This window comes from Saccostrea cucullata, unplaced genomic scaffold (genome assembly GCF_032062105.1).
Source record: "Saccostrea cucullata isolate Sc308-1 unplaced genomic scaffold, CSIRO_AGI_Scuc_v1 ctg27, whole genome shotgun sequence".
NCBI lineage: Eukaryota > Metazoa > Mollusca > Bivalvia > Ostreida > Ostreidae > Saccostrea > Saccostrea cuccullata.
The window spans coordinates 1290001-1316411 of record NW_026920935.1 but is presented as its reverse complement, the minus strand read 5'-3'; the positions used below and the strand labels follow the sequence as shown (position 1 = coordinate 1316411).

Here is a 26411-nt window from a genome sequence, read left to right as displayed (position 1 = left end):
CATCATAACAAATTATATGATCTAAAAGAACAGAACTTCTTTTTCGAAAATACACAACTTAATCAAAATGAGATAAGAAATTCAAGTCTAGTTACTGAACCGATCGAAATAAAAAGCACTCATAAAATGTCGTCACAAATTTTGAGAGTACTAGGCCTATAGAAAAAACAACATGGCGGCGCCCATGGTTGTAGGTGCCCTTTGGCTTTGACTGAGGAAATAATCTTGCAAACATACTTCTTCCTTCAAAATAATCAAAGAACAAATACTTTGGTTGGAAAATTTAAATAGGTATGTTTAGATACACACTTCAAGTTAACACGCATATGCCGAGATCATCCAAATTGTGTGTTTTTTAAAATGGAAATTTTATGTGAATGGTTTGGACTGCCGACTCTCGGTTTTCTAGTTTTGTTCTTCAGAACACCTTACATAAACGTATCGACTATTTTAGGTAATATGTTTTACGGTGTGACCGTTGAGGCGAGCGCAGTTGTACCATCAAAGCACTTGAAAAATTGATCAGCCACTCCAAACATCAAGTCGCACGAGACATCTCGTCTAGCTGTGACGTCACACGACGTCACGGAGCTCGTCGGAGCTTACGGAAACGGCTGAGCGTCTGGTTTAAACTACAGACCTAGCACAATTTTGGTCGAAAAACATTGCAGAGTTATTTTTTGTTTCTTTGAAAGATTTCTACAAACTGAAAGCTTTTTATGCTTTAAGTTATTGTTTATTTATTTATCTATTTCACAGAAGCAACCGACATGACTTAATTAGCATGTCGTCAAAATTCGTAAGTTTCCGATGACGTCATATGTATCATTTCCGAAGGGCAAGGTGAAGGCCAGTGTTGTGGTATGGGGGGATATTTTTGAATAAGGCAAGGCAAAATCATTTCGTTAAGTTCTCGGTAAGAAACAATGTTCCTTTATTTTTTTAACTATTTTTGATTTATTCGCGCAAAGGACATTGGGTAGTGCAGGAATTCTGGGAATGTTTCACAGAGAAATTTGGCTGACGTATGTACAGATTTCATTCCAAATTTCCTCTGTTCTTACACGTTAGTCTATTGAGCTCGCTGCGCTCACTATAACAGCTAATCTCAGTGAGATGTCGTAGGGACTAAAATATTTGGTCGGACGTCCACTACGTTGAGGAGGGGAGTTTCGTTGCCGCGTAAACAAATAGGTGGGACAGATATTTGATACTGTGTATGTTGGATACATTGCATCATCGATATACCGGTTTATCATAACTACACCATTGTCAGGATGCACTCTACAACTCGAGAATAACCAAGTTAATGTAAAGGCATCATTTTTTAAAGCAAAAAAAAAAAATCGAAACAAAGAAGAAAATATCAGTGGAAGTGAGACTTTTCGGACGAGGGAAGAGATATGGACCCCTAATAAATACGGTACACATGCATCTGATCGTTGCACGTCGGGAATCTAAATGACATATTGATTCTTTTCCGTATTATAACTTTAAAAAACACTTAATTTTTTAGAAAATCGGTTACTTTTTAGGTCACCTGAGTCACTCAGGTGACCTATTGCTATCTGTTTTCGTCCGTCGTCGTCCGTCGTACGTCGTTCGTCGTTCGTCGTCAATCGGTCGTAAACTTTTGAACATTTTCAGCTTCTTCTCTGCAACCACTGAACCAATTTCAACCAAATTTGGCACAAAGCATCTATGGGTGAAGGGGAACAAAAATTATGAATTTCATGATTCCTGCCCCCCTGGGGCCTGAGGGGTGGGGCCAAAACCACTAAAATTAATGCAATCTTTAAAAATCTTCTTCTTTACTCCTGGACATCAAGCAGTCAAACTGTTTGCATGATTGTAATCAGCATTGAGTCCTTTACCAAAATTGTGAAATTCATGGCCCTGGGGTCAGGGGTACTTGTGCTAGGACGGGGCTAAAAAAGTATATAGTGAAAATGCATTATTTCTTTAAAAATCTTCTTCTCTGCTCCTGGGTATTAAATAAACTAACTAAGTACATAGTTATGATGAGCAAGAGTGCCTCTACTAAAATTGTGAATTTTATGGCCCAGGGTCAGGGATTCTGGTGTAAGGGCGGGGCTCTATTGATTATATAGTGAAAATACATGAATTCTTTGAAAATCTTCTTCTCTGCTCCTGGGTATTAAATATACTAACTAAGTACATAGTTATGATGAGCAAGAGTGCCTCTACCAAAATTGTGAATTTTATGGCCCCAGGGTCAGGGGTTCTGGTGTTAGGGCGGGGCTCTATTGATTATATAGTGAAAATACATGAATTCTTTGAAAATCTTCTTCTCTGCTCCTGGGTATTAAATAAACTAAATAAGTACATAGTTATGATGAGCAAGAGTGCCTCTACCAAAATTGTGAATTTTATGGCCCCAGGGTCAGGGGTTCTGGTGTTCAGTAAAGATACAAGAATCCTTTGAAAATCTTCTTCTCTGCTCCTGGGTATTAAATAAACTAACTAAGTACATAGTTATGATGAGCAAGAGTGCCTCTACCAAAATTGTGAATTTTATGGCCCCAGGGTCAGGGGTTCTGGTGTTAGGGTGGGGCTCTATTGATTTTATAGTAAAGATACATGAATCCTTTGAAAATCTTCTTCTCTGCTCCTGGGTATTAAATAAACTAACTAAGTACATAGTTATGATGAGCAAGAGTGCCTCTACCAAAATTGTGAATTTTATGGCCCCAGGGTCAGGGGTTCTGGTGTTAGGGCGGGGCTCTATTGATTATATAGTGAAAATACATGAATTCTTTGAAAATCTTCTTCTCTGCTCCTGGGTATTAAATAAACTAACTAAGTACATAGTTATGATGAGCAAGAGTGCCTCTACCAAAATTGTGAATTTTATGGCCCCAGGGTCAGGGACTCTGGTGTTAGGGGGGGGCTGTATTGATTATGCATGTATAGTGAAAAAACATTAAATCTTTGAATATTTTCTTCTTTGCTCCTAGGCTTTAAGCATATGAACTACCTATATAGTTATGAGCAAGGGACCTAATCTTCAAGAATTGTAAATTTCAAGACCCCAGGGTCAGTTGTACCATAGAGGGGGGGGGGGGGGCTGTTCTTATATACTAAAAATGAATGAATTGTTTGAAATGTGCTCCTTGTTATTTATCAAATATTTTTGAAAAGCAAGGATGCCTTTCCAAAAATTGTGCAATGTGTGGATCTAGGCCTAAGAGTAAAGGGTTCATGTGTGGTAGCGGCACAACTGATTATTGCTGAATATTACTGATTTGTTGAAATGCATTTTTTGTTCCCCTACCCTGCCTTTGGGTATTAAGCAACCAAACTAAGGAACTGTTAAGTGTATAGTTATGATGACCAAATTGTAAATGCTACAGCATCTGGCTTAAAACATGGATCAAATTCAATCACTGGAAAGTTGTTGAATAATGCTCAGGTGACCTATAAGGCCCATGGGCCTCTTGTTATAAAGACTATGACGTTTCTTTCATTTTCAAGTACCCGAAAATTGATAGTAGATTTGTAAATATGCATAATTGAGCCTGATAAAAATCATCAAATGCATCACTGCTTAACATAATTATCTTTCTATAACATTAAAAAAATTTTAAAAGCCATAAATATTGTTCTTTTATTTGTGCACGTTTGTATACAGAGACAACCTGTCCCACCTCCATGCTAAAATGGGTACTTTTTGTGCCTCTAACGCAGGAGAGTTACAATCTCGAAACTCGCGTATTCCAATCAGTTTCAAAGTAACACATGCTCAAAACACGTGTGGACCTTTGGTAAAAATATGAAAGTGTTGTGAAAAAATACATTAAACAACATAATGATGTTTCATTTATTTATTGATAAGGAAAGCAACTGTCAAAAACTACTTCTATGCTAATATGAGGGGAAAAACTGCAGTAACACCACACATAATATTTTTACATGATTGTTTGAAATTGATCACTTCAATTGACAAAAATGCTGCTTTGAAATAAATATTTGTTGTAATGTCCACAGAGTTTCTGTCTATAAACCTCAGCCCCTGGCCTGTTACAATTGATCTCTAACCCTTTACTTTGAAATAAAAGTAAAACACTGCTCAGGAGTTAGATCAATGAAATAAAGTTGTAAAAGGTAGGCAGAGTTGCGACATCAGCTGGTGTCGCTGAATTCCCACTTTTCAGTATGGTCACCGCTCTGACTTTCCCCTGCACATGTCACAATATAAAAAGCAAGGGTAAAAGTCAGAGAAATCTCGGATTAGGGCTTTTTAAGCACAGGACTCGGTGGTTTGCAGTTTTATCAATAAAATATAAGTCAATCAAGTGATTTCAATTGACTTTGTATTGATAAAATTAGGAGTTCCTATGCTTGAAGCAACGTTTGGGCTGACTTTGGTTTCCTGTATATGCAATTTATACTCTGAACCATTGTGGCCAGGTGAACTACAGTGTATTTTGTTGAATCTTCTCGAATCTATGTCCATTGTGCCCTGAAATTGTGGCATTCTGTTTAGCTGCTCGCACTGTGATAAGTAATTTTAATTAAGAACTTACAATGATCATCTCATAAATTCAGTTTTTAAAATACACATTTACCAAATATTCAACTGCCCAACTTAGTCCTTCCGAATGTGGTTTGAAGAGGTAGATCAAGGTTAAACATGAATAGGCAGAATATTCAGTAATATACACCACAGAGCTTGCCCTAACAGTTGCAGCATTGACAGCGAAGTCGTTGGGGCTAGCACAGTTTTGTAATATTGCATATCCCAACTATTCAATATTGAACAAATTTTTCAAACTGCAGGAGACAATTGAAAGGTCTAAACTGTGACACCAGATGATGATGTATGTTAGTTTCCATATCTAAGTCAGAAATGTTTAATCTTTCATTGCAGATATCTTGATTAGAAATGAGGACTCTCTCATTAGACTTGCTGAGACAATGTGTGCAGAGATTGAGCTTAAGACAGATGTCTTCTCTATCATCAGGTAAAAGGATTAATATATATAATAATATTAGTGAATAATGCTAGTAAGCAAAAGTTCAGATGTAGGCTTTTTTGAGCTTTTACATCAAATTTTGTGCTGCTTTCTTGTGTTGTGTTTGTTAATTTTCAATTTCTCTTTACCAACAAGTTTAAAAATCTATGCTTACAGTAACTAGGCATCAGCCACTTTATAACAAAGCATACCCAAGTACTGGGCAGTGTGTAGCAAATCAATTCTGTCCTCTTAAAACCACAAACAAAGTATGTTTAGATTAAAGGGGGAGCTCAATCATTATTTTTCATGTCAGATGATAACAAGTGGAATAGTATTACAGTAACGACAATTAAAAATCTTTCATAAAAAAGCTTTCATATATATTATTTGTATTAAATACATATATTATTATATATATACCTTTTGATTTGTTTTCAGTTGCCACAGAATCCTCAAGTTTTCCAAACAGATTTGGACAAAGTTCAGGAATCATAAAAGAAGCTGAAAAGAAAGGGAGGCCTCCTTCCTCAAATAAGGAAGGCATTATCTGTCCCACCAACTCCCTGACCTGTGTCATACTGGATGTATTCATATCAAATCCCAAATCATGCCCCACATTTTATAAAACAGAGGTAGAATTCCTCCTACCAAATCCATTGACAGGATGTTATACTGAGAAGGAGGCCCCAACTCTTTATGATTCTCCACTCAAAGAGGCTGTGGACGAACTTAGGAGACAGAGAAGTAGGATGAACAAACACAAACTACGTCGATACCGACACGAAAACTTGATGGATATCAGGGAGCATAGACACAGAAAGCTGGAGAAGAGAGCTAAAGAAGATTTAAAAGTTATTGAGAGATTTAGGACTTATTCTGCTAATTTCAATGCAGAGGAAAAAGTGATGCAGGATCTGGAGACAGCGAGGCGGGGAGGGTTTTATGTCGAGTGCTTTGGACCGAATAGGGAGGACAAGAAAAACGCTTCCTCTCAAGTAGAGGATAAATCTTTAGATATTTTGTAATCTTATGTGTATTATGGTATGTGAATTGCAGCATAAAATCCATAAATAAAAGACAACAATTCAGTTTTTTTGCAACTTGTATTACAGTAATAATCAAGGATAATTGTCATATGAACTGTAAGAAATATTTTGATTAGGCCATCTTTTAAAATTAACCTTGGCCATAACTTTTGAAAGTTAGTACTAGGGATTTCATATTTCACAGGTGTATTCCTTCTGACAAGACCTTCCTGTGGATACCAACAATTTTGACTTTGACTTGGATTTTGACTTGCATTTGAAAAACTTCAATCATGGCCTTAAGCTGCCATATTATGAGGGCATCAGCATTTCACAAATACATTTTGATCCATTTAAATAGACATCATTTTTTCCAAAATGTAGTTTTTAAGAGTAGGAGGACTAGCTTCAGGTTCATATTTTTAAATGTATTACATAACAGTGGTCATAAAAGTAATACTAAGCCAACCAAAGTACAAATCCCCCTTCCCCCATTTTGGGTTAAACAGAGGAGAGAATCTGTCTCTGTTAAGCTCATACGCAATGTAGTTTGAACTTTATTGGTCTCTTCCCTGGAGTTGAAGAGTTCAACTAAATGAAGGACCTGGGTGCAATACTTTTAATATCTATATATAGATTTGTACACCTCTTCTAAAACAAATTTTGATGAAAAAAAATATGGAAATTATTTTTCACTCATACACCAACACTTTTCTATAGAGAACTGCAAATTTTGACAGGTCTATGCTTGGCACTCAGGGCCATTGAGCAGTGAGTGATCTTTTTCATGCCAGGACCTACTGCAACAGGATCTCGGTTATAAAGGTCTCATGCCAAGGACCAGTCTCCATATATTGAAAGATACCCAGGTTGTTTTAGAAAATAAATGAGTTAAAACAGATACAAGGTCATTTCTATAGGGTATACAGCAACCTACTCCAGCATGCTAGAGATTCACGGTGAGATACTTTTGAGTTGGTTCGCGTAACCTCTAGCATCCATTGTAAAAATTCTTGCAGCTGAAACCCCAAGGTATATAAGGAGCGTAGGGACGTTAACCAAATCTCTTACTTGTAGGAGTAACAGCAACCAAATATAGACATACAGTTTTCAACTGGACAGATATTTTATTTGTGCACATAAAAGAAACAATTTGTACATGGAACAATAATAAATAAAAATTGTAGATCTTGGTAACAAAAAGAAGGTCAAGGAGTTAAATCTTGGTTAATCTTAGTGCAAACCACTTCTCATAAACAGTCTAGAAAAGAGAAAACTCCAAAAATACACACCTCTGCTATCTATACTAATGTCAAGTTATATATCCATCAATTTTATGATAAATACAGTAGAAATAAATGAAATTTTAAGACCTTACAAACCCTTTGAGTATTCTTTTTCCTTTACAAATTCATGCAAATATGGTTCATATTTCAACAGAATACACAACTTTTTTTTTATCTTTCAATCTATGAAATGTCACCTTCTCAGGCTTCTGACTTTTCATTACGTGAAACAGACATTGTGAATATAAATCCTTATATATAGGTAAATCAAAACATAAACAAGAAATAAATTATAGATGTAAGTCAATTATTTTTTTAACAATTGAGTACCTTAACACTTTAACTGAATTTGAATCACATGGAAAAAGAAAGATGTTTCAATTATTTCTAAAGTAGCTCCTCTAAAGTTACTTATTCATTGGATCAATGTTTGTTAGTTGCATAACATTTTCTGATACATAAGGTTAATCTTCAATTGGGTATTTTATGTATAGTAATACTTTAAATAATTTTCTTAAAATCTGCTTAAATACTTATTCTAAATACCAAATAAGTCATGTTACTACATTAAAATTAATTTTTTAAATCAAAATGTTACCCTCCAGTTTGCATAGCTTGATTGTATTGCATCAGTTATTTTTATGTACATTCACCACCTGCATGTAAATCAACATGATGTAATTATCATGAAAGTCATCAGAGAAGTCTGAAGTCAGTTGAAAGGGCCCAAAAAGGGATTTCTAGAAAACATCTTTTTTCCCATAAAGGTTCAATCTTGCCTAAATTCATAATTTTATACTTTTAAAGAAAAGTTTCTTTGGAACTCTCCTTTACTGTTGAAAGCTATTTCACATAATGTTTGTATTACTATAATCATAATGTTTGTATTACTATAATAAGTCTGCACAAACTTTTCAGTCCTGAAGTCCAAATTTTACAATGAAATACATTTTTTTAAAGTTCATGAATGTCCTTTCATATTAAAAACTCCATAGCTAAATTTGATGTACTAGGAAAAAAAAAACATTCTGATTAGTGAATACTCCCTCAACAGTCATAAAAGGTTAGGTATTATGGTCCTTCATAGTGCATTTACACACAAAAATAATGTAAATAAAAGAAGAAATATTCCAACAAGAGGCCCAAGGGCCTTATAGGTCACCTGAGTATCATGCAACAACTTTCCACCAAGTTAAATTTGATTCATGTTTTAAAGCAGAGGCCATGGAATTCTGATGCAATTTTGAAAGAGGCACCATTTAAGTTTTATTTCATAATGTTGTTGATTAATACCAAAGTGCAGCTTTCAAAGTATTAAATAATTTTCAGATTATGTATCCCCCCCCCCCCCAAAAGCACCTCAGTCCCAGGGGCCAGTAAAATAACCGTTTTTGAAAGAAGCAGCTTTCTTTGTCATAAATATATACTAAGATCATTGGCATAATACCCAAGAAAAAAGGAAAACATTTTCAAAGAATTCATGCATTTTCATTAAATAAACATTAGAGCCCCACCCTAACACAAGAAGCCCTGACCCAGGGGCTCTGAAATTCACAAATATCAAAGATTCATCCTTCCTTCTCATAACTATGTACATAGTTCAATGGTTAAATACCCAGGTGTAGAAAAAAAGATTTCTAGAGAATTTATGCATTTTCACTATATAATCAAAAAAGCCCCACCCTAACACCAGAACCCCTAACCCAGGGGTCATGAAATTCACAAATTTGGAAGAGGCAGCCTTATTCAACATAACTACGTACTTGGTTAGTTTATTTAATACTCAGGAGCAAAGAAGAAGATTTTCAAAGAAATAAATCATTTTTACTATATAATCTATATAGAAATACAATTTTAGAAGAGGCAGTTTTTCAACATATATACTTTGTTAGTTTATTTAATGCTCACAAACAGAAAAGAAGACGTTCAAAGAATTTTTGCATTTTCACTATATAATCTATATAGCCCCGCCCTAGCACTAAAACCCCTGCCCTGGGGCCATGAAATTCACAATTTTGGAAGAGGCAGTCTTATTCAACATAGCTATGTACTTAGTTAGTTTATTTAATCCCCACGAACAGAGAAGAAGAATTTCAAAGAATTTTTGCATTTTCACTATATAATCTATATAGCCCCGCCCTGCCACTAGAACCCCCGACCCTAGGGCCATTAGATTCACAATTTTAGAAGAGGCAGTCTTATTCAACATAGCTATGCACTTTGTTAGTTTATTTAATGCTCACAAACAGAAAAGAAGACGTTCAAAGAATTTTTGCATTTTCACTATATAATCTATATAGCCCCGCCCTAGCACTAAAACCCCTGCCCTGGGGCCATGAAATTCACAATTTTGGAGGAGGCAGTCATTTACAACTCAACTATCACTTGGTTAGTTTATTTAATGCCAAGGAGCAGAAAAGAAGAATTTCAAAGAAATAACGCATTTTCACTATATAACCTATTTAGCCCCGCCCTAGTACTAGAACCCCTGACCCTGGGGCCATGAATTTCACAATTTTGGTAGAGGACTCAATGCTTATTACAATCATACTAACAGTTTGACTGCTTGAAGTCCAGGAGTAAAGAAGAAGATTTTTAAAGATTGCACTAATTTTAGTGGTTTTTGCCCCACCCCCCAGGCCCCATGGGGGCAGGGAATACGAAATTCACAATTTTTGTTCCCCTTCTCCCATAGATGCTCTATGCCAAATTTGGTTGAAATTGGTTCAGAAGAAGCTGAAAATGTTCAAATGTTAACGGACGACGACGGACAAAAACAGATAGCAATAGGTCACCTGAGTTTACTCAGGTGACCTAAAAACAGAAATTGTCTCCAAATGTAAAAAACAAAATAAAATCACAGACAGTTTGTATAATAAATAATCATGGTTAATTGGTTATCTAAGGTAAATCTAGTAGACTCTCCTTTGCATACAGCTCTTCCGTGATGACGAATATTTCCTTCTGGACATCTGATACCCTTCCTAGTAAATCTTTAGCTTTTTCAGCATCCTCAACTTTCAACTTCTCAAGGAAATGTTTTCTGGAGGGTAATGTGTAGACGGCTACATGTACACCTTTCCTTATAAGCCACGGATGATGACGAGCAAGTGTGTCGTCGTAAGCTGTTTTGGTGAGATGGGACATTTTCTCGTGTTCCTCAGCCATCTTTAGGTCTGACAGAAGCCTTGATGTGAATTCCAGAGCTCTATGAAGTCGTAAAAGAGTTCTTGATCCAGAGGCCTTCTTTTTGTTGTTAGTGGTCTTGGTTTCTACTTCATACTGAATCATGCTCTGTATGGAGACATACTTCTCAGACACTTCGCTGCTTCGATATTCTCTAAGAATGCCTATTTTTTCTACTACATCTGACGTAACAAAGCCAAACACTGATCCCAGTATGGAAAACAATCTGTAAAATATAAACAGAATGTTAGTTTTCAATGCCAATGGAACTACAGTATTGCTGCATGCGGTTAGTACAAACTGAAAGTAGATCTAGCTGCTTGAAAAAAAAATGTAACTGATTGAATGCAAGTTTACTGGCGTCTACTTTAGGCTGTGAGGTTGATACAAATGCTAAGAACAGTTAAATCTTGAACTTACCTAATGTTATCCCTTTGAAATGTGTAACATGTATACAAGGAAGCCTACGTCTTTATATATTTTTTAAAAATGCTGTTTCAGCGAATTCTTATTATTTTTTTATGAGTGCCTTTAGACAGATATTGAAAAACACAATATAAAATTTCATAGCACCTATAAGTCTAACCACGACACATAACCCCACTGATTTTCACTTACTTGCTTAATTCTTCATATGCATCTACATAGGCGTCCATTATCACTACATCTCCATCTTTACATTTTGCAAACAAACTGTCTAACTTTTCAAGGTTAAATTCCTCCGTAGACATCTTAATGTTCAACAATTTTTTGGGCTGCTGTGAATTTCCAATAAGGATTAAGGAATGTGAAATAATAATTTATCGATTACTAATCACTAATCCAAACAGGAACCAGGTGTCCGCAAATAAATTACAAAACTTAAAATATATGGAAGAAATTATTCCGGATAGATCGCAAAAGATAAAAGATTTAGGTGATGAATTATCTTTAAAAAAAAAAATAAATACTTAAATAAACGTACCAGAACATCAATCAGATTGTATTTTTCAAAGGTGTGTTATTGCAATTTTTTTAAATTTCATTTGGGGGGGGGGGGGGAGTGGCCAACTTTTTTTAAGGCCAACTTCCTTTCAATTCCTATTTTTTTTTACCCACAATACTATATTTCCTTCATATCACTATCCTGTGATAAGAGTTGGGGGGACCTACCTTTCAATGGTCATTTTCAATAGTAAAGGTATTGCTGGGAAAAAAGTGTGGGGGGGGGGGGGCCCTGTTGCTACGTGCCTGATTTTCAAAGGTGTTTATATATGTAAAGATCCTATGAATCAATGGTATTTAATAAAATTGTTAATCCAACTGTTTAAAACAATTTTTTTCTGTTTTAGAATTAAAATCATGATTGTGGATAAAAGTACATGTATAAACATTTGATTTATTAGAAAATATATTACGTAAAAAATATCAAAATTTGCAATAACATTAGAGAGGAGACAGGAGATAGGGAAGGAAGCCGAGACTGACAGAACATGGATAGGATTTATATTTATTTTAATATTAAAGATATGCATGCCGTGTTAAACAGTATTTTTGCACAGGTGAAACCGAACACAAATTTCTGGAGTATGATAAGCTACCAAAAATGAAGCATTCTTGCAAATTCGACGAAATTTTATTCGGTATTAACAAAGTACTGGTCAGGAAAAATACACGATATTCTCATGCATATTTATAAAGGACTGACGTTTATCCTGGATCTGCGCATGTGCGCGGGAAAAGCATCGCGAGAATCATCAGGTCGAGGAAAATATTTTTTGTGACGTCTGTTCAGTGAGGGACACAAATAGACCAATCAGCTCAATGAGTTGCATTTAATGCATTTATGGGTTACTACATAAAATACTACATGTATTTTTCAAAAAGGCTAGTTTTTTAAATCGCTCTCAGAAAGACTTGATGCATTATGTACATTATTATCTACTAATCCCATGCTCATATTTGCATACAAATGATTAACAATGATGAAAATTAAAGTTTTCCCCACTCCATTGTACAGGTCCGTTTGTTTAGAGTTTCCGCGTGCTGTACTGCTAGTGGGCATTTTCGGTTGGGTGAACATTTACGGATCTTCAGTATGGAGCGCATAATGCGCAAAAGATATTTTGTGTCAAATACAATGTATGGAAAGTAATTTAAGCTGCTTACACCCTGAATGGGATATCGTCAGTTATCCCTTTGGGCTTTTTAATATGAACTTCATAACATATGTAGATGAAACTTACATACCATACATCTTGCCTTCTTAGAAATAAAGTTGGGCTAATAAAATAAAATTGGTCAAGGAATTTCAGGCCTCTAAAAACTATTCCAGTTTGAGGGCACAACCAAGCATTTTGATGAACACCATTAAGAAAAATTAATTCAGGTAGGTAGCATCAGTTTTTTTTAAAGTGGGTGGGGGGATAGAACAGTTAGAATAAAAATCAACTAGCTCGAAGAAATCTGACAAGTAAAATAGGTTCCAATATCTTTCACTACTAAATTTTATTCATTCACTACAATTTACTGCCAAACTTCAAATTTCACTTTCGAATTAGCCCGAGCCTATGCTGATAACCTACTTGCAAGATTTTTTATATTATTTTCAAGGGGTCAGAAATACTGTGGTTCATATGTAAAGAATATAAATATATTACATGTATTTAGTAGTGTTCTGGTTTTGGCATTCGGTATATTGTGCAGATTTATACATAATATTCTGTGGAATACTTATTGTTGTTTGGAACCATCAAGAAATGCAGAATCGAATGTATCTAATAACCATTTTGATTGATCAAATTATATCATTTGTTTGTATTGGTTATTTCATTTTGGCATAACATGGTTTCCACACTTCTTTATCCATAGTCGCTGACAGCTGTAGAAGTTCACCCAACCGAAAATGTCCATTGAAAAGACAATTGCACGTGATTATTCCTCGGTACAAAAAGCAACCAACTCTGAGAGTGTATTCGATTAAGACAACCCGTGTCGCACTAGTGTTAAATATGCGCATGCTCATTGATTGAACTCTAGTGATCTAAATAAAACATCTCGTGTTGTTTAGTGTTTGTATAAATATGGCGGGGAAAACAGTATATTCCCTGTATATCGCGTTTGAACAGGACAAACAATTGATTAACACATAATATCCAATTATCAAATAAAGAATAGCAGATAAGTTAATACAAGACATCGAAGCTGAAATTAATTATTCAACAAAATTTATGTTTTACAGATACAACCACAGGAACCTGTCGTTACTTATTTTTCTTTTAATGAAAAATATGGGTATATTCTTTTTTTTTTAACGAAAATAAGTACACATGTAACGCCACGTGCCTGTGGATACAACATGTTTTATAGATTATTTATCCTTGCAATAATATTTAACAATTCAATACCTCCTCTTATTAAAATAAAAAAGTAGAATAAATATGTCTCCACATACATATATGTTACGGTGTAAAATATAACATTTTTAGACTTATTTCAAATTACCATGTAAATTAACTTTTCGGACTTTGTGTAAATTGTTGTCAAAAGTTTTCTTATATATTTCGGCAAATGCGATAAATTAAATTAATTCTGCACAGCCCTAATCCCACCTGAGGCATGGTCAGAGATTGGAATCTGTTTATATTTATTGACGCTTAATCTTTCATCTTTAATTCTATTATATACATAATGCTAAAATGTCACCATTCGCTCAATAATTGTTTGATACTTGATTTCTATATACCTTTTGTTAATCCTTTTATTTTACTCTGTTTTTGTTCAGAAAATACGTTTTGTTGTGAAAACATTATAGTCAGTTGGAATCAGACCTTCGGTGCTGATACATCCCAAACTCATGTAAAAGTATATTCCTTGCTGATTCTATATAAAAGTACAAAACTGTATCTCGTGTTGGTGACTTTGAGGATTTAAAAAAATCTGGGTTCAACAATAAGAGGAGAGTTCACGGTTGAACCAGAATCAGCAGTATTGACGATCAGAATCATCCCGTAAAACTTACATGGAAATAGTTTTAAATATAATAGTGACGTACCATCGTTTTTGAAAGGGGGGGGGCAAGCCAGAGAAAAAAAACCCGACACTTCTATTTAGTTGGAGGAAGATGATGTAGGTTCCACTTCCTTCAGTACCAAATTTTATTCATACGATACGACTTCAGCCTTGCTTGGCTTTACTGTAATAAAAAGGGGGAGGAAGCAATCGGTGGTCTTTCAAAGACGATTTTTAAAAGGAAAGAGATGTTTGGGAAAAAAAGTGTGGGGAGCGCTTCCACCAGCTGCTCGTTCCTGTATCCCCCCCCCATAAAATTTTGCACGCTTTATTATAATTGGTTAGAAGCTAGAGTACCAAAGGTGACATTTTTCATTAATATAATGTTAGTCATAGGATGTAAGAGACATATACTTTTACAAAAAAAAAAAAAGAAAACTTGAGCATGTGTGTTTGTCATGGTCTTACATGGCTGTGGATTTAAATTTTGAGTCTGTAAAAATAATGTTCAATATTTCAACTAATTTTTTTTTTTGAAAAAAAAAAATACACATGGAATTGTTCAATAATTATTAAAATTGTAATCAAAGGCTGAAAAGGTAATTTCTATATACTTATAACATTAATTTTATTGTAAACAAAGAACCGGTTGGCTCTGGGGACCCGACCCCCATATTTATAAGATTACATTGTAATACATGCATGTAACTGAAATTGCTCTCACATTTCATCCTGCAATTATGTTAAAACTGAATTATAGATAATTATTATTTAACTTTATAAGGTAATTAACACAATATATATGCTGCGAATGTTAAATGTATCAAAATAATTTTAGTGAATTAATATGCATCTATTAGACATTTTTGTAATCAAGTGGCCCGTTTTACAAAAGAACTTACAACTAAAAGCAAAACTGATTCTGCGATTTTATTCTTCTTGAAAAGAATTTAGAATGCTTCTATGGTAACAAATTCCAAAAAGGTTAAGTTTCAAAAATTTATAATCAACATAAGTTTTTGGTTATTAGTCCTAAGTTCTTTTGTAAAACGGTCCCCAGAGGTTCGGGAAATAATTATAGGCAGATTTAAAAAAAAATACTCCTTATTAAAAAAAATAATTAAAAACTGCCATTGATAACACAGCCGTAATTTTAAGAGGTTGACCTAAAAACTAAAAAAGGGAGGGATATCAAAATTTTAATGCAGACTTTTTTCATTGACGTTGTAAATTTCTTATACAAACACTGATAAAGTCTTTATGCAAAAACAGTTTTCGCATTTACAATGCGACTTCACTTCCCGCCATTTCTTTCACCTGTTACTCCAGGTAAACTGAGGAGTATACTCGCGTAACACGGGTTGATCACCCGTGTCGAAGGTAGGTTGTTTTATTTACAACTCCAGTGACTCGTGTAACCCGTGTCGCTTAATCGAATATACCCTGAGGTGCTCTCATTATATTGACAATCCCTAACTCACGTATTTGTAGTAAAAACGTAGTAGACCATCATGCTTTTCGGTTCATTCACAAGTTTGGACCATTGTTTGTTGTAAACATGCGAGACAACGTGGTCATGAATATTTCAATAAGAGGCGGTTTTTTATCCGACACGGAGAGAAAATAATTTTTACCAAATAATATTTCATAACTTTTAAAAGTGATGGAGTGGAATTGTCTTATTTGCAGAAAGTATATAACTTATATAACTTGATGAGACACCACATATATTTATTACTTTTAAAATAAAACAATAATACGGCATATATAGCTTTAAAAAACATGGCGAGACTTTGTGCCATATACCCTCGCATATCAAACTACCTCTCCTTGATCTTTTAGTGTAATATGAAGGAAGTAAAAAAATAATAAAGAAAGTAAAAACAATGACAAGTATATAATTATTATGATATATTGTACTTTCTAGGAAATATTTTTGAAGTGTTTATCGAAAATATTATTTATTTATTTTTTGTTTTTGGTTTGATTATTTACACTTGTATCATAACCTCACTTATTCCCTTATCTTAAGGTATTAAATCTATAAATCGATTATTTAAATAGTTCTGACCAAGCACGCATTGTTTATCTAATATATTGGTAATTCATTTAAACTTCCATGTTGAAAGACTTATATTTAGTGCTTCGAAGGACAGGCTATTGGGAATTTTCAAACACCTATACGTTTAAAGGTATTTAGGTTTCCTGGTTAAGAAGTGAATCTAAAAGTAAACTCTGAGAGAAAGGAGGATTTACATGCAGGATCTCGTAGATTGTTTTCATTATGCATAGGTCGCCTCATTATGCTGGTAGGTGTGCTTCTTGTTAATGATAGTTGTATTTTAAATTCTTTGGTTTCACATCATGGCGAGGATGTTTGTTTTGTTTTTGTATCGCGATGAACAACGGTAACCCAAGACTATTCCGCTTAATTAAATGCTTTTCAAATGGATGTAGATGTTTACGAATATAAACAATGTATCAGAATATGAATTTCTTTTATGTTCTTTGAACTTTATATACTGTTGAATACATGTATTTTAAAAACATTTCAAGGTATCCACGTGATCCTGTTATTCTGAAACGACTTTCACATTTACAAAAGTCATTCCCCCTTAGCTGGATCAATCGGGACTCATCTTTTTTTTCATGTTGCCCCATAATCTGGCAATACAAATACAGGTGGAAATTGTCCGATAACGTTTGAAGATTAAAAATATTTACAAAAAATTACAGAGGACACGGTGCAAAAAAATGAGCGTTTCGCAGACAACGGGAGATAACTCTTAGGAATGTGGTTGTAACGCGTCATTTGATTGGATAAAAAAGTATATGTATATTGTATAACCTGATTGCCTACGTCACAATTATTATTTACGTCAGTTTACCGGCACTTTTTCATAAAACGCTTCGTGGTTTCTAAAGCGTAAACAGCACCAAACCAGGTTATTCAGTATAACTTGAGTTGCCATCTAAATCTTTCCTTAAATAAAATTTCCTTTTAGACAAACTATTCCCCGCGCGGGCAGATATGATATATTTCCTCATGTAAACAGTTGATCCAGAAAAGGGTGATTAAGCTCCTCTGATTTTCAACGAGAGAGAGAGAGAGAGAGAGTTAACACATCGATTTTTATTACATCAATGGTCAATAATTGATAAAATTTAAATAATTTATATCTACCTAACCTTCAAACATTTCCTGAATCAGTGACGGAAAGAAAATGAAGCAATCGCTAATCTGAACATTGTCGAAATAATTTAAAACTTAACTTCAAAGTACGATGAATAAAATGCGAAATATAATCAAAGTAAGTACTGAAAATACTGAAAGTCAGACTTTCATCAATTTATTGCTCACCGGAGCTGAAAGCTCAAATGAGTTTTTTTCTGATCACCCAGTGTCCAACGTCTGTCTGTAAACTTTTCACATTTTCATTTTCTTCTCAAGAACCACTGGGTCAATATTAACCAAAATTGGTAATTGGGTTGAGGAGATTCTAAATTGTTAAAATAAAAGGGCCAAACACCCTTCCAAGATATCAAGAAAATGCAAAAAATGGGATGGTATCGATAAAATTTGTCTTCTTGAAGAACCACTTGGCCAGAAATAATGAAATTTATGCAGAAGCTTCCTGAGGTAATGTGTATTATAAATTATTCAAATAAGGACCACTAGGGAAAGGGTGAGGCCACAATAGGGAATCAAAGTTTTCTTTTTTAATAAATTGAAGATATTTAAAAAAGAAATATTTAAAAATCATATTCTCAAGAGCCACTGGACCAGAATGGATGAAACATATGAGGAAGCATGCAGGGGTAGTGTACATGTAGATTTAAAATTATTGAAATCATGTCCCCCGGGATTTGAGGTTGGGCCACAGGCAACTGACGTTACTTATTTTTCTTTTAATAAAAATATACCCATACCTAATAATAAATTATTATTATTAGGTATAGGTATATTTTTTTATGAAAAAAAAACTAAGGAACGTCAGATGCCTATGAGAAAAACTCTTTAAAAGCCTTTTTCTCAAGAACCACTGGGCCAGAAAAGATGAAACTTATGTGGAAGTATATGGGGGTAATATCGATTGTAAAATATTGAAATGATTGCCCCCGGGGGTAAGGTGAGGCGACAATAGGTAATTAAATTTTTCCAATGAAATATATAGGAAAATATTTAAAAATATGCTCAAGAACCATTAGGTCAGAAAATATGAAACTTACGTGAACGCATCTTGGCGAAGTGTAAAATCTAATTCTAAATTATTGAAATTATGCCCCCATAGGGTAGGATGGGGCCAAAATTGGGAATAAGATTTTTACATTGAAATATATGGAAAATACTTCTCCTCAAAAACCACTAGGCCAGAAAAAAACTGAAACTTATGTGGAAGCATCCTTGGATAATGAAGAATTTAATTGTTCAAATAATGGTAGAGTGGGTCCAAAAGGGGAGGGGTGTCTGCTGAAGATCAGCAGGGCCAAAGTAACTTGGGTGAGCGTTGTGGCCTATGGGTTTCTTGTTTGTTTTAAATTTTAGACAAACATAACAAAAACGTCACCATTCACCATCCTGAAACTAAGTGAACTAACCCAGTCACTACAGGCCTGTAAAATGCCTGGGTTGGGGTGCTCCCCACTTTTTGTTCTCAGTATAGTACATCGCTAAATCTAAATTTCATTTAGATGCTGGTCCCGACCACCTGTTTTGTTGCTCTTAAGTTAAGCACTGATAGATTGCAGGATTTGAAAAATGTACCAAAAAGTAAAAGAGAGAGTTCCAACCCCAATCCCCCTAAAGTTATTTACTTTTTTTGTTTTGTTTGATTTTATCTTAGAAGCTTGTTATTGACGCAAAGAGTTTGGGGGTTGAGGCCCTGTTCACATAAGTACGCGTAGGTGTATGTGGGGGGGGGGGGGGGGTAATGTATTATAGACCTTGGATTTACATATTTGACTACAGAATATTCGTTTATTTACAAACATGAAATATATATAAATATGTAGCACTTTCTTTCCTTGCAATCGGTATTTAATGATTCTCCACGTCCATTTGGCAATGGTTAATAGGTACCGTGTACAGTATAATTATATATATTGAATCACTACTGATGAAATATGAAGGTTAATTTATATAATCAGGTATAATTTTACAACCAATTAATAAAAAAATTTAATATAAATCTTGTAAAATTGAAACAGTAATTTCTATATATAGCTAAGATGAATGTGTATGTAAAATTTTGCAAATACATGTATTTTGCATGTTAATCTTGACCTAATACAAACCTTTAATTTATATGTAGAAAGGAGTTAGTAAGTTTTCAGCACTTGCGTCCAATTTCTTTGTAATCAAAAATTACAAAAAAAGTGCCTTCAAACCATTAAATCATCTAAAATCGTAAAAGAAAAAAGGAGGAGGAGGGGGTGTTGTGGGGTTCTCTAATGTTTCTTGTATGGAATTGGATGTTTGCCCCCGGGCCCCAACTCCATCCCTCTACAAATGACAGCCCCCTTAATTTACAAAAAACAAAACAAAACAAAACAAAACAAAAAAAAAAAGACTGTTCTACTTTGGAGACATTTGATATATTGATTCTATTGTAAGGTCCTATACATGAAGAGCTTTATGCCGACGACACACTGAATGTATACACAGTTGTAGTGTGTAAGGAGCGGAACACTTGTAGGATTGAAAGCTTCCGAGTTAATGTTTTAATAAATAGAGGCTTGAATTCTGTTGACAGATTCGAAATGTCGGAAGAAAAGCATATTATAGGTAGGTAAAACTTTAATATTGTCCACCATATTTTTATTCAGAGTAGTAAAAGAATGCTGAACTTTTCCGATTACAAAGTAGCTCCGGGTGCACGGAGTTTTGATCGTGTTTCTCGAGAATTAGCCAAGGTCTTCTATTATGACAAATATTTGATGTTCTGAACGTGGATTCATCAGGTGGTTCTAAAAAATACCTACATCTATAACTTCATAAATATTTAAGACATCTTGGTATGTTTATCTGTTAAATACACGATTTTGAAATTCAAATACTGTGATAAGATTTTATCATTTGACTAATTAAAAGTGAAAAGGGGGAAATTGCAATCTGACTTAGAATTGTAACTCTAGAACAATTAATAGCTGAAGAGACTGCAAGTGTGCCGTGCATACATATGCACTAATATAGAAAACACGCTCAAAAAAGCTGTACGCAAAGAAAACAAACATCGCGCAACATTCTGATCACTCATCAATTACGAGCACAGCATCTATATAAAATCTCCTGTTAGATACTTGTCATCATCTGCTACACACCGAACTACCTATAACACATGTCTACAAGATACACGCACATCGATGAGATGTTAAATATATTTATATGCTCGCTGAAAAAAATCGATCATAGATACTAATCTCCCCCTTTTTCCTCCAGGTCCTATTCAAGGTTAAATCATCACATGATCACACTGGCACATGACATCCCTGCCTTAGCTTACACCATTTAAACTTTTTCTTGCGGATCCAAGATTATTTACAATGGGGAATCATGCTTGCTTTCAAACAAAATGTATTGTTAAGCCGGAATGCGAAGAGATAGCTCGTAACATGTTTGTTTGACAGCGGATACCGCCCCTCTCTATATATAGAAGACTGGGAGGGGATACAGGGATTCAATGAAAATCCGTCAAGTTACAGTAAAAGTGTAAAATTCAATTGTTTAGTTTTAAATTTCCAATATTCAAGTTGATGAATTTTAAACTGCATTGAACTGATATAAAGCCATTTCACTGGGTATGGAGAGGATATAACAAGTAGAGAGCAGAACTTTCACCTGTTACATATCCTGGTCACGGCACCAAATGTAACCGGGAGGTGCTCTACCGAGTTATCTGGCCTACGGCAACCGATCGCCACAATACTACCGTAATTCTTTGGGACGATGCGATGAGGATTATTTTTGTCTGTGTACTAGTAATACATACATATAGACTTAATTCCCACCTCCCCTTTCTGGCCGAAAACCAGACGGACTGCAACCTCCCTCTCTGGGCATTTTCTGCCAGAGGTTCATGTTCTCCTCCATTTATTTTCTTTTATAGAGGAGAGATGAACCTCAAAATCTTAGATCCGTTTCTATTGATTTAACGCGTGCGGTGGTCGAGAACAGCAACGCTGTTTGGTGGAATTATCCCTGTAGCGAATCCTAATATTACATTAAAATAAATCTGTCGAGGTTATAATACAAAAACATGTGCTGAATTGAAGGATGTATTTTTTTTTATAGTTCATGATATTATATGTATACTTTTTAGAATTTTGGCTTTTACAGATGAACCTCCGCCGTCCTATGATTCATTGTACGGTAAAATCAAGAAAGCAAAAGTAGAATCGGACAGCAATGTTGGGTTTTTCAAAACAGTGGTTGGACTCTTATTTGCATCAGGTATGTATTTAAAGTTAAATTATTCCGTTAACTTTCTTAAACTGCACAAACTCAGAGGACAGTCCTAATGACCAAAATCAAAATATTTTGAAAGAAAAGGAACAATCTTGACCATGCTAGCAAGTACACCCACTTTGCACAAACCTAGGGATACATGAAGATTATAAATGGATGCTAGCACTCACTGTTATTATTTTGACATTAACACTAAAAAAAAGTCCTTGGTTTATTCCAGTCGGCTGTACTATTTGCCTAATAATCATCTTGGCCATTCCGGTAGCAAGTATTGTTATAGGTGAGTACAAGTTTTGAAAATTGAAACAAAAATAAAAGTTATATCCATCAGATTGAGACAAAAATGAAACTGGAATTATATTTAAATGATATTTTCTGATCATTTATTAAATATTGTAGGTGCTTTGTATCTGAACAAATGTCCAATCCAGCGCTACATTCCTATATATTTGATCGTGTCGGGGGCGGTGGGGATTGTGTACAATGTGTTTGGGATTCTAAGGAAGTTGGCCTCCAAGAGGAATGAAGAAGGGGAGACCGAGGAGCGCCCGGGGGTGTTCACCAGCATCTGTAACTGTGTCTTTGGATGTTTTCTATTAGCATGGTTCATTGCAGGTTTGAAAAAAAATACCTCTAAGAATCTATACGATAATGTCGTTGGAATATGTTTGATTATTAAATAATGGTGACAGGAATAAAACCACACTAACGGATTGAATAAAAAGTACCGGTATATGCGTCGAACGAAAACAGTCACTTATTTGAACAATGCAGACTGTCATTTATCTTAAATTTATCATCTTTCCTGTTTTTTTTTTTAAGTTCTATGATCTAACCCAGAAAGCGGTAAAAAACTATTGGCAGGGGTTTTGATCCACGCATGAGTTATGAAATACCATCCAGTTTAGCACTTTATGTTGTTTAATGCAGTGGGGGAGCTTTGTCATAAGTTTAATTCTTGTAATTACGATGTTTCCCGCGATATCTGTGACAATGTTATAAATTATAAATACTTTCCACTTACAGGTAACGTTTGGATATACAACATTTACAACGATTGGTCCTCAGACCCAGCAAATCCAGACAAGTACTGCCACCCAACGTGTTATTTGTTTGCTTTCTGGACCACCACTCTTGTATATATTTTCATAGGCGCCACCATTGTGTTAGGTTGCTGCACCGCCTGCATCGCTGCATGTTGTTCTTGTATTTTCAAATCTAGTTCCTAAGCTCAAAATTTTGTTGCATTTAGTGTTAGGATTAATAGATTGTAGTTTTGTATGCTATAATGTAACTTTATGCACAAGGCACGTGGAAAGTGGGAGCTAAATGATACAGAAATAATACCGGGTATATAAATTCTGTAAACATTTTAAATGCAATTATATTTTGTAAATATTGTTAAAAATGTGTTAAAGTTAAAAAAAATCAGTTCTTGTATTAAAAGCTGAACACAGAGATTTATTCTCTTTCTTTGGTAATCTCTTTTTCTCCAATCCCTCGTATGCCCTCCCCTTGACTTTTTCGGAGTTCGTATTATTTCTCTTTATTTACATTTTCATTTTTTCCCTATTGTCCAAGCTGAATTACAAATAATTTTAAAACTCTGTTTCTTAATAAAACTATTTACTTATCGATAGGCGCGGTTAAAAAAAAAAATCATGTACGGGAAGAGAAAGACAGAAGTGGGCGAGGTCGGAGCAATTAAAAAATGCATAATGTTCACAATTTGCAAAAATCCATCCAAATTGAAAAGAAGTGTGTATTAAATGGCATATAAACACAAATATTCCAAGAGGTGTTTGTGAAACGCTGATGCCCCCAGCCCCCGTAAGGCAGCTTATGGCCAGTGTTGAAGTTTCTCTAATGCAATTCAGACTCCAAGGGTCAAAGTCAAAACTGGTATTCAGAGAAAGGTCATATCACAAGGAATACATCTTTATTTAAAGCAATTTCTAAATTGTTCGCACATCTGGCCAAGGTTAATTAAAAAGTGTGTCAAACCCTATGTCAAGGTATAAAAGATCTATTCATATCCATTATTAAAATTCTTGTCATTTGAATACCTCTCTGTGAAGTATGAAATCTATAGCACTAACTGTTTAAAAGTTTTGAGAAATTAAAATTATATCAAATTTTGCAAAAGTCATGTCAAAGGTAAGGTCAAGAGGTCAAACCCCCCCCCCATGATTTCCTAAGAAACGTTTAGTCATATATTGAATACATCTGTGAAATATGGAAAGTCGTTGCCTTACCCTTTCAAAAGTTATCGTAAAAGTCTTTTGGAAAGGCAATAACGACTTTTTAGAAAGGCGTAAAACGCCTTTTAAAAAGGCATATATACCCTTTTGGAAAGGCGTATTAACTATTTGAAAGGCGTTATAACGCCTTTTAAAAAGGCATAATAATGCCTTTTCGTATACAACACAAGTAATAACGCCTTCTAGAAAGGCGTTATTACGCCTTTTTTCGCGTTATTACGCCTTTTCGAAAGGCGTTATAATGCCTTTTAATTTTTTTTTCTCTCCAGATTGATCCTAATAGGCTTTCGTAAAAGTCAAAATTGGTATTCAGAGAAGTCATATCACAAGGAAAACACCTGTGAAATATGAAAGCCCTAGTTATAAACTGTTCCAAAGATATGGCCAAGGTTAATTAAAAAGTGTGTCAAACCCTATGTCAAGGTCAAAAGGTCTATTTATACCCATTGAAAGATCTTGTCACAATGAATACCCATGTGAAGTATGAAATCTATAGCACTAACTGTTCAAAAGTTATGGCTAAAATAATTTTTTTGTAAGGGGATGCAAACTTAATTTGTTCTCCAAAAATTTTATTTAAATTTGATTGCACAAAGAATACACTTTTTCTCTATGAAAGACATTCAAAAGTTATTGCCAAGGTTAAAGTGTTTGCGGATACACAGACAGACGGACAGTGCAAAACATTATATATAAGAATATTCGATTGGGGGAATAAAAAGCCCCCCCCCCCCCCCCAAAAAAAAAAACTTCGGGAAAAAACGATCACTTTTTCGTACACAACACAATTTTTCCATATGAGTGAACTTTCACTCGATTAATTTTATTTTCAAAGTATGCCTAAAAACCTACATTTAGCAAAGGCCCACTATACCTTAATAAATAAATGACAATAAAACTAGGATTAAAACAGATGTTACACTCAGAGTAACGAGCCATCAGGTTTCATCGAATATTAGTAATCACCTTACATGTAAATGTAAATACTAGAGATCATGTGGTGATAAATGTTCTCGACATATGTTTGCAAACTTTATTGTATGAGCAAGTATCTTAACATAAGCCTCGAAAACAGTGAATATTTTTTTTTAAAGAGAAGAAGTATAGTTTTAGCAAATCTGAACCACATTTGATTCATATCGTCATAGATATTCAGAAGTTAGGCCGCTAGGGGCTGTATAACCTAAAAGTTAGACTTAAACAATGCAAGTGCATTTCATTGTTAAAGAAAAACTTTCACTTTAATTCAGTTAAGACTTGAAATTCCCGAATAATTACATTTATTATACTTTCATGGTAAATACTACAATCTGATTGGTTTAGACGCAGTTGACAATCCGTTCTATTACCCTCAGCAACACACGTGGCAACGGGTAACACAACGGTAATGTCACATGCGTGGAAATTATGCGCGTACGGTTCACCATAGAATTCTCAAAACGTCAGTTGCGCGTTTGAAAGAACCGGAATAAACTTGACGTCAATAAAAGCTTATCTCCGATGTAGCTTACTTGAAAACAACAAACGACAGACGAAACATGCTTGCGAGTGCAAGAAATAACGAACCTTTAGATGAAAAAGGACTTACATTATCAAATTAACAATAAAGAGGTCAGTAAATCTTTTTCGAAGTAGCGGGGAGTTTGAAAGCTTTCTAAACGTGAACGTAAAGACGATCGACGATTTTTTCGCTGACATCCTAAATCAAGAAGACATTCACCTTATAATAAAATAAATGGTGCCTATAGGTAATAGGATTAAATTGGACCCCTTAAACACTTGTCAACCTCCGCTGACGCGTTGGTTGACAATGGTTTTCCTTGGGGTGCCAATTTCAACTGTTACCCTCCAAAACAGGCACCATTTATATAATATAAATATTTTTCTTGTTTTAAACCTGTTTGTAAAATGCAGATATTCAAACTCAGAATTCCATTGAAACAATACAAATTTTGAGCAGCGCACACACGTAGACCTATAAAAACATCAGAAGCGGGATCAGGTGTCATGGAGAAGAGAGCATCCCCTGTCGACCGGTCACATCCACTGCGTGCTCCTTTTCATGATCAGACAACGGAAAATCCAAAAAAATTTAATCGTGGTAAGTACATGTAAATAATCACCTAAGAATTTGTATGAAATATTCAGTCAGCATTAGACTTACTGATATATTGTATTTATTGACAAGATAATTGTATCGACCATAGAGTTTGCAAAAT

At 34.6% G+C, this 26411-nt stretch overlaps 3 protein-coding genes across 4 annotated transcripts; 2 read left to right on the top strand and 1 right to left on the bottom strand.

Moving 5' to 3' along the window:
- The first annotated feature begins 150 nt into the window (after nucleotides 1-150).
- Nucleotides 151-6067, top strand: LOC134258704 (uncharacterized). The gene is made up of 3 exons (XM_062741242.1): nucleotides 151-291; nucleotides 4892-4985; nucleotides 5418-6067. The coding sequence occupies exons 2-3, from the start codon at nucleotides 4907-4909 to the stop codon at nucleotides 6002-6004; spliced, it is 666 nt and encodes a 221-aa protein (XP_062597226.1). The 5' UTR covers nucleotides 151-291; nucleotides 4892-4906; the 3' UTR covers nucleotides 6005-6067.
- Nucleotides 6068-9187: 3120 nt separating this feature from the next.
- Nucleotides 9188-11324, bottom strand: LOC134258703 (ceramide-1-phosphate transfer protein-like). Its single transcript, XM_062741241.1, has 2 exons — nucleotides 11095-11324; nucleotides 9188-10702 (listed from the first exon to the last, which is right to left on the bottom strand). Exons 1-2 carry the CDS (start codon nucleotides 11205-11207, stop codon nucleotides 10192-10194), a joined length of 624 nt encoding a protein of 207 aa, XP_062597225.1. The 5' UTR covers nucleotides 11208-11324; the 3' UTR covers nucleotides 9188-10191.
- Nucleotides 11325-16505: 5181 nt separating this feature from the next.
- LOC134258754 (transmembrane protein 272-like) lies at nucleotides 16506-23389 on the top strand. Of its 2 annotated transcripts, none has more exons than XM_062741333.1 (5): nucleotides 16506-16775; nucleotides 21803-21916; nucleotides 22152-22211; nucleotides 22331-22546; nucleotides 22958-23389. In XM_062741333.1, the coding sequence occupies exons 1-5, from the start codon at nucleotides 16751-16753 to the stop codon at nucleotides 23158-23160; spliced, it is 618 nt and encodes a 205-aa protein (XP_062597317.1). In that variant the 5' UTR covers nucleotides 16506-16750; the 3' UTR covers nucleotides 23161-23389. The 2 variants fall into 2 exon arrangements, with proteins under 2 accessions (XP_062597317.1, XP_062597316.1); XM_062741332.1 differs by lacking the exon at nucleotides 16506-16775 and adding an exon at nucleotides 20097-20251.
- The last annotated feature ends 3022 nt before the right edge of the window (nucleotides 23390-26411 follow it).

Coding starts and splice junctions, on each gene's coding strand:
- LOC134258704 (XM_062741242.1), top strand. CDS start 4,907: ATGAGGACTCTCTCATTAGACTTGCTGAGACAATGTGTGCAGAGATTG. Junction 4,986..5,417: donor GATGTCTTCTCTATCATCAG/GTAAAAGGATTA, acceptor ATTTGTTTTCAG/TTGCCACAGAATCCTCAAGT.
- LOC134258703 (XM_062741241.1), bottom strand. CDS start 11,207: ATGTCTACGGAGGAATTTAACCTTGAAAAGTTAGACAGTTTGTTTGCA. Junction 10,703..11,094: donor GCATATGAAGAATTAAGCAA/GTAAGTGAAAAT, acceptor TATATTTTACAG/ATTGTTTTCCATACTGGGAT.
- LOC134258754 (XM_062741333.1), top strand. CDS start 16,751: ATGCATAGGTCGCCTCATTATGCTG. Junction 21,917..22,151: donor TGGACTCTTATTTGCATCAG/GTATGTATTTAA, acceptor GGTTTATTCCAG/TCGGCTGTACTATTTGCCTA. Junction 22,547..22,957: donor ATTAGCATGGTTCATTGCAG/GTTTGAAAAAAA, acceptor TTCCACTTACAG/GTAACGTTTGGATATACAAC.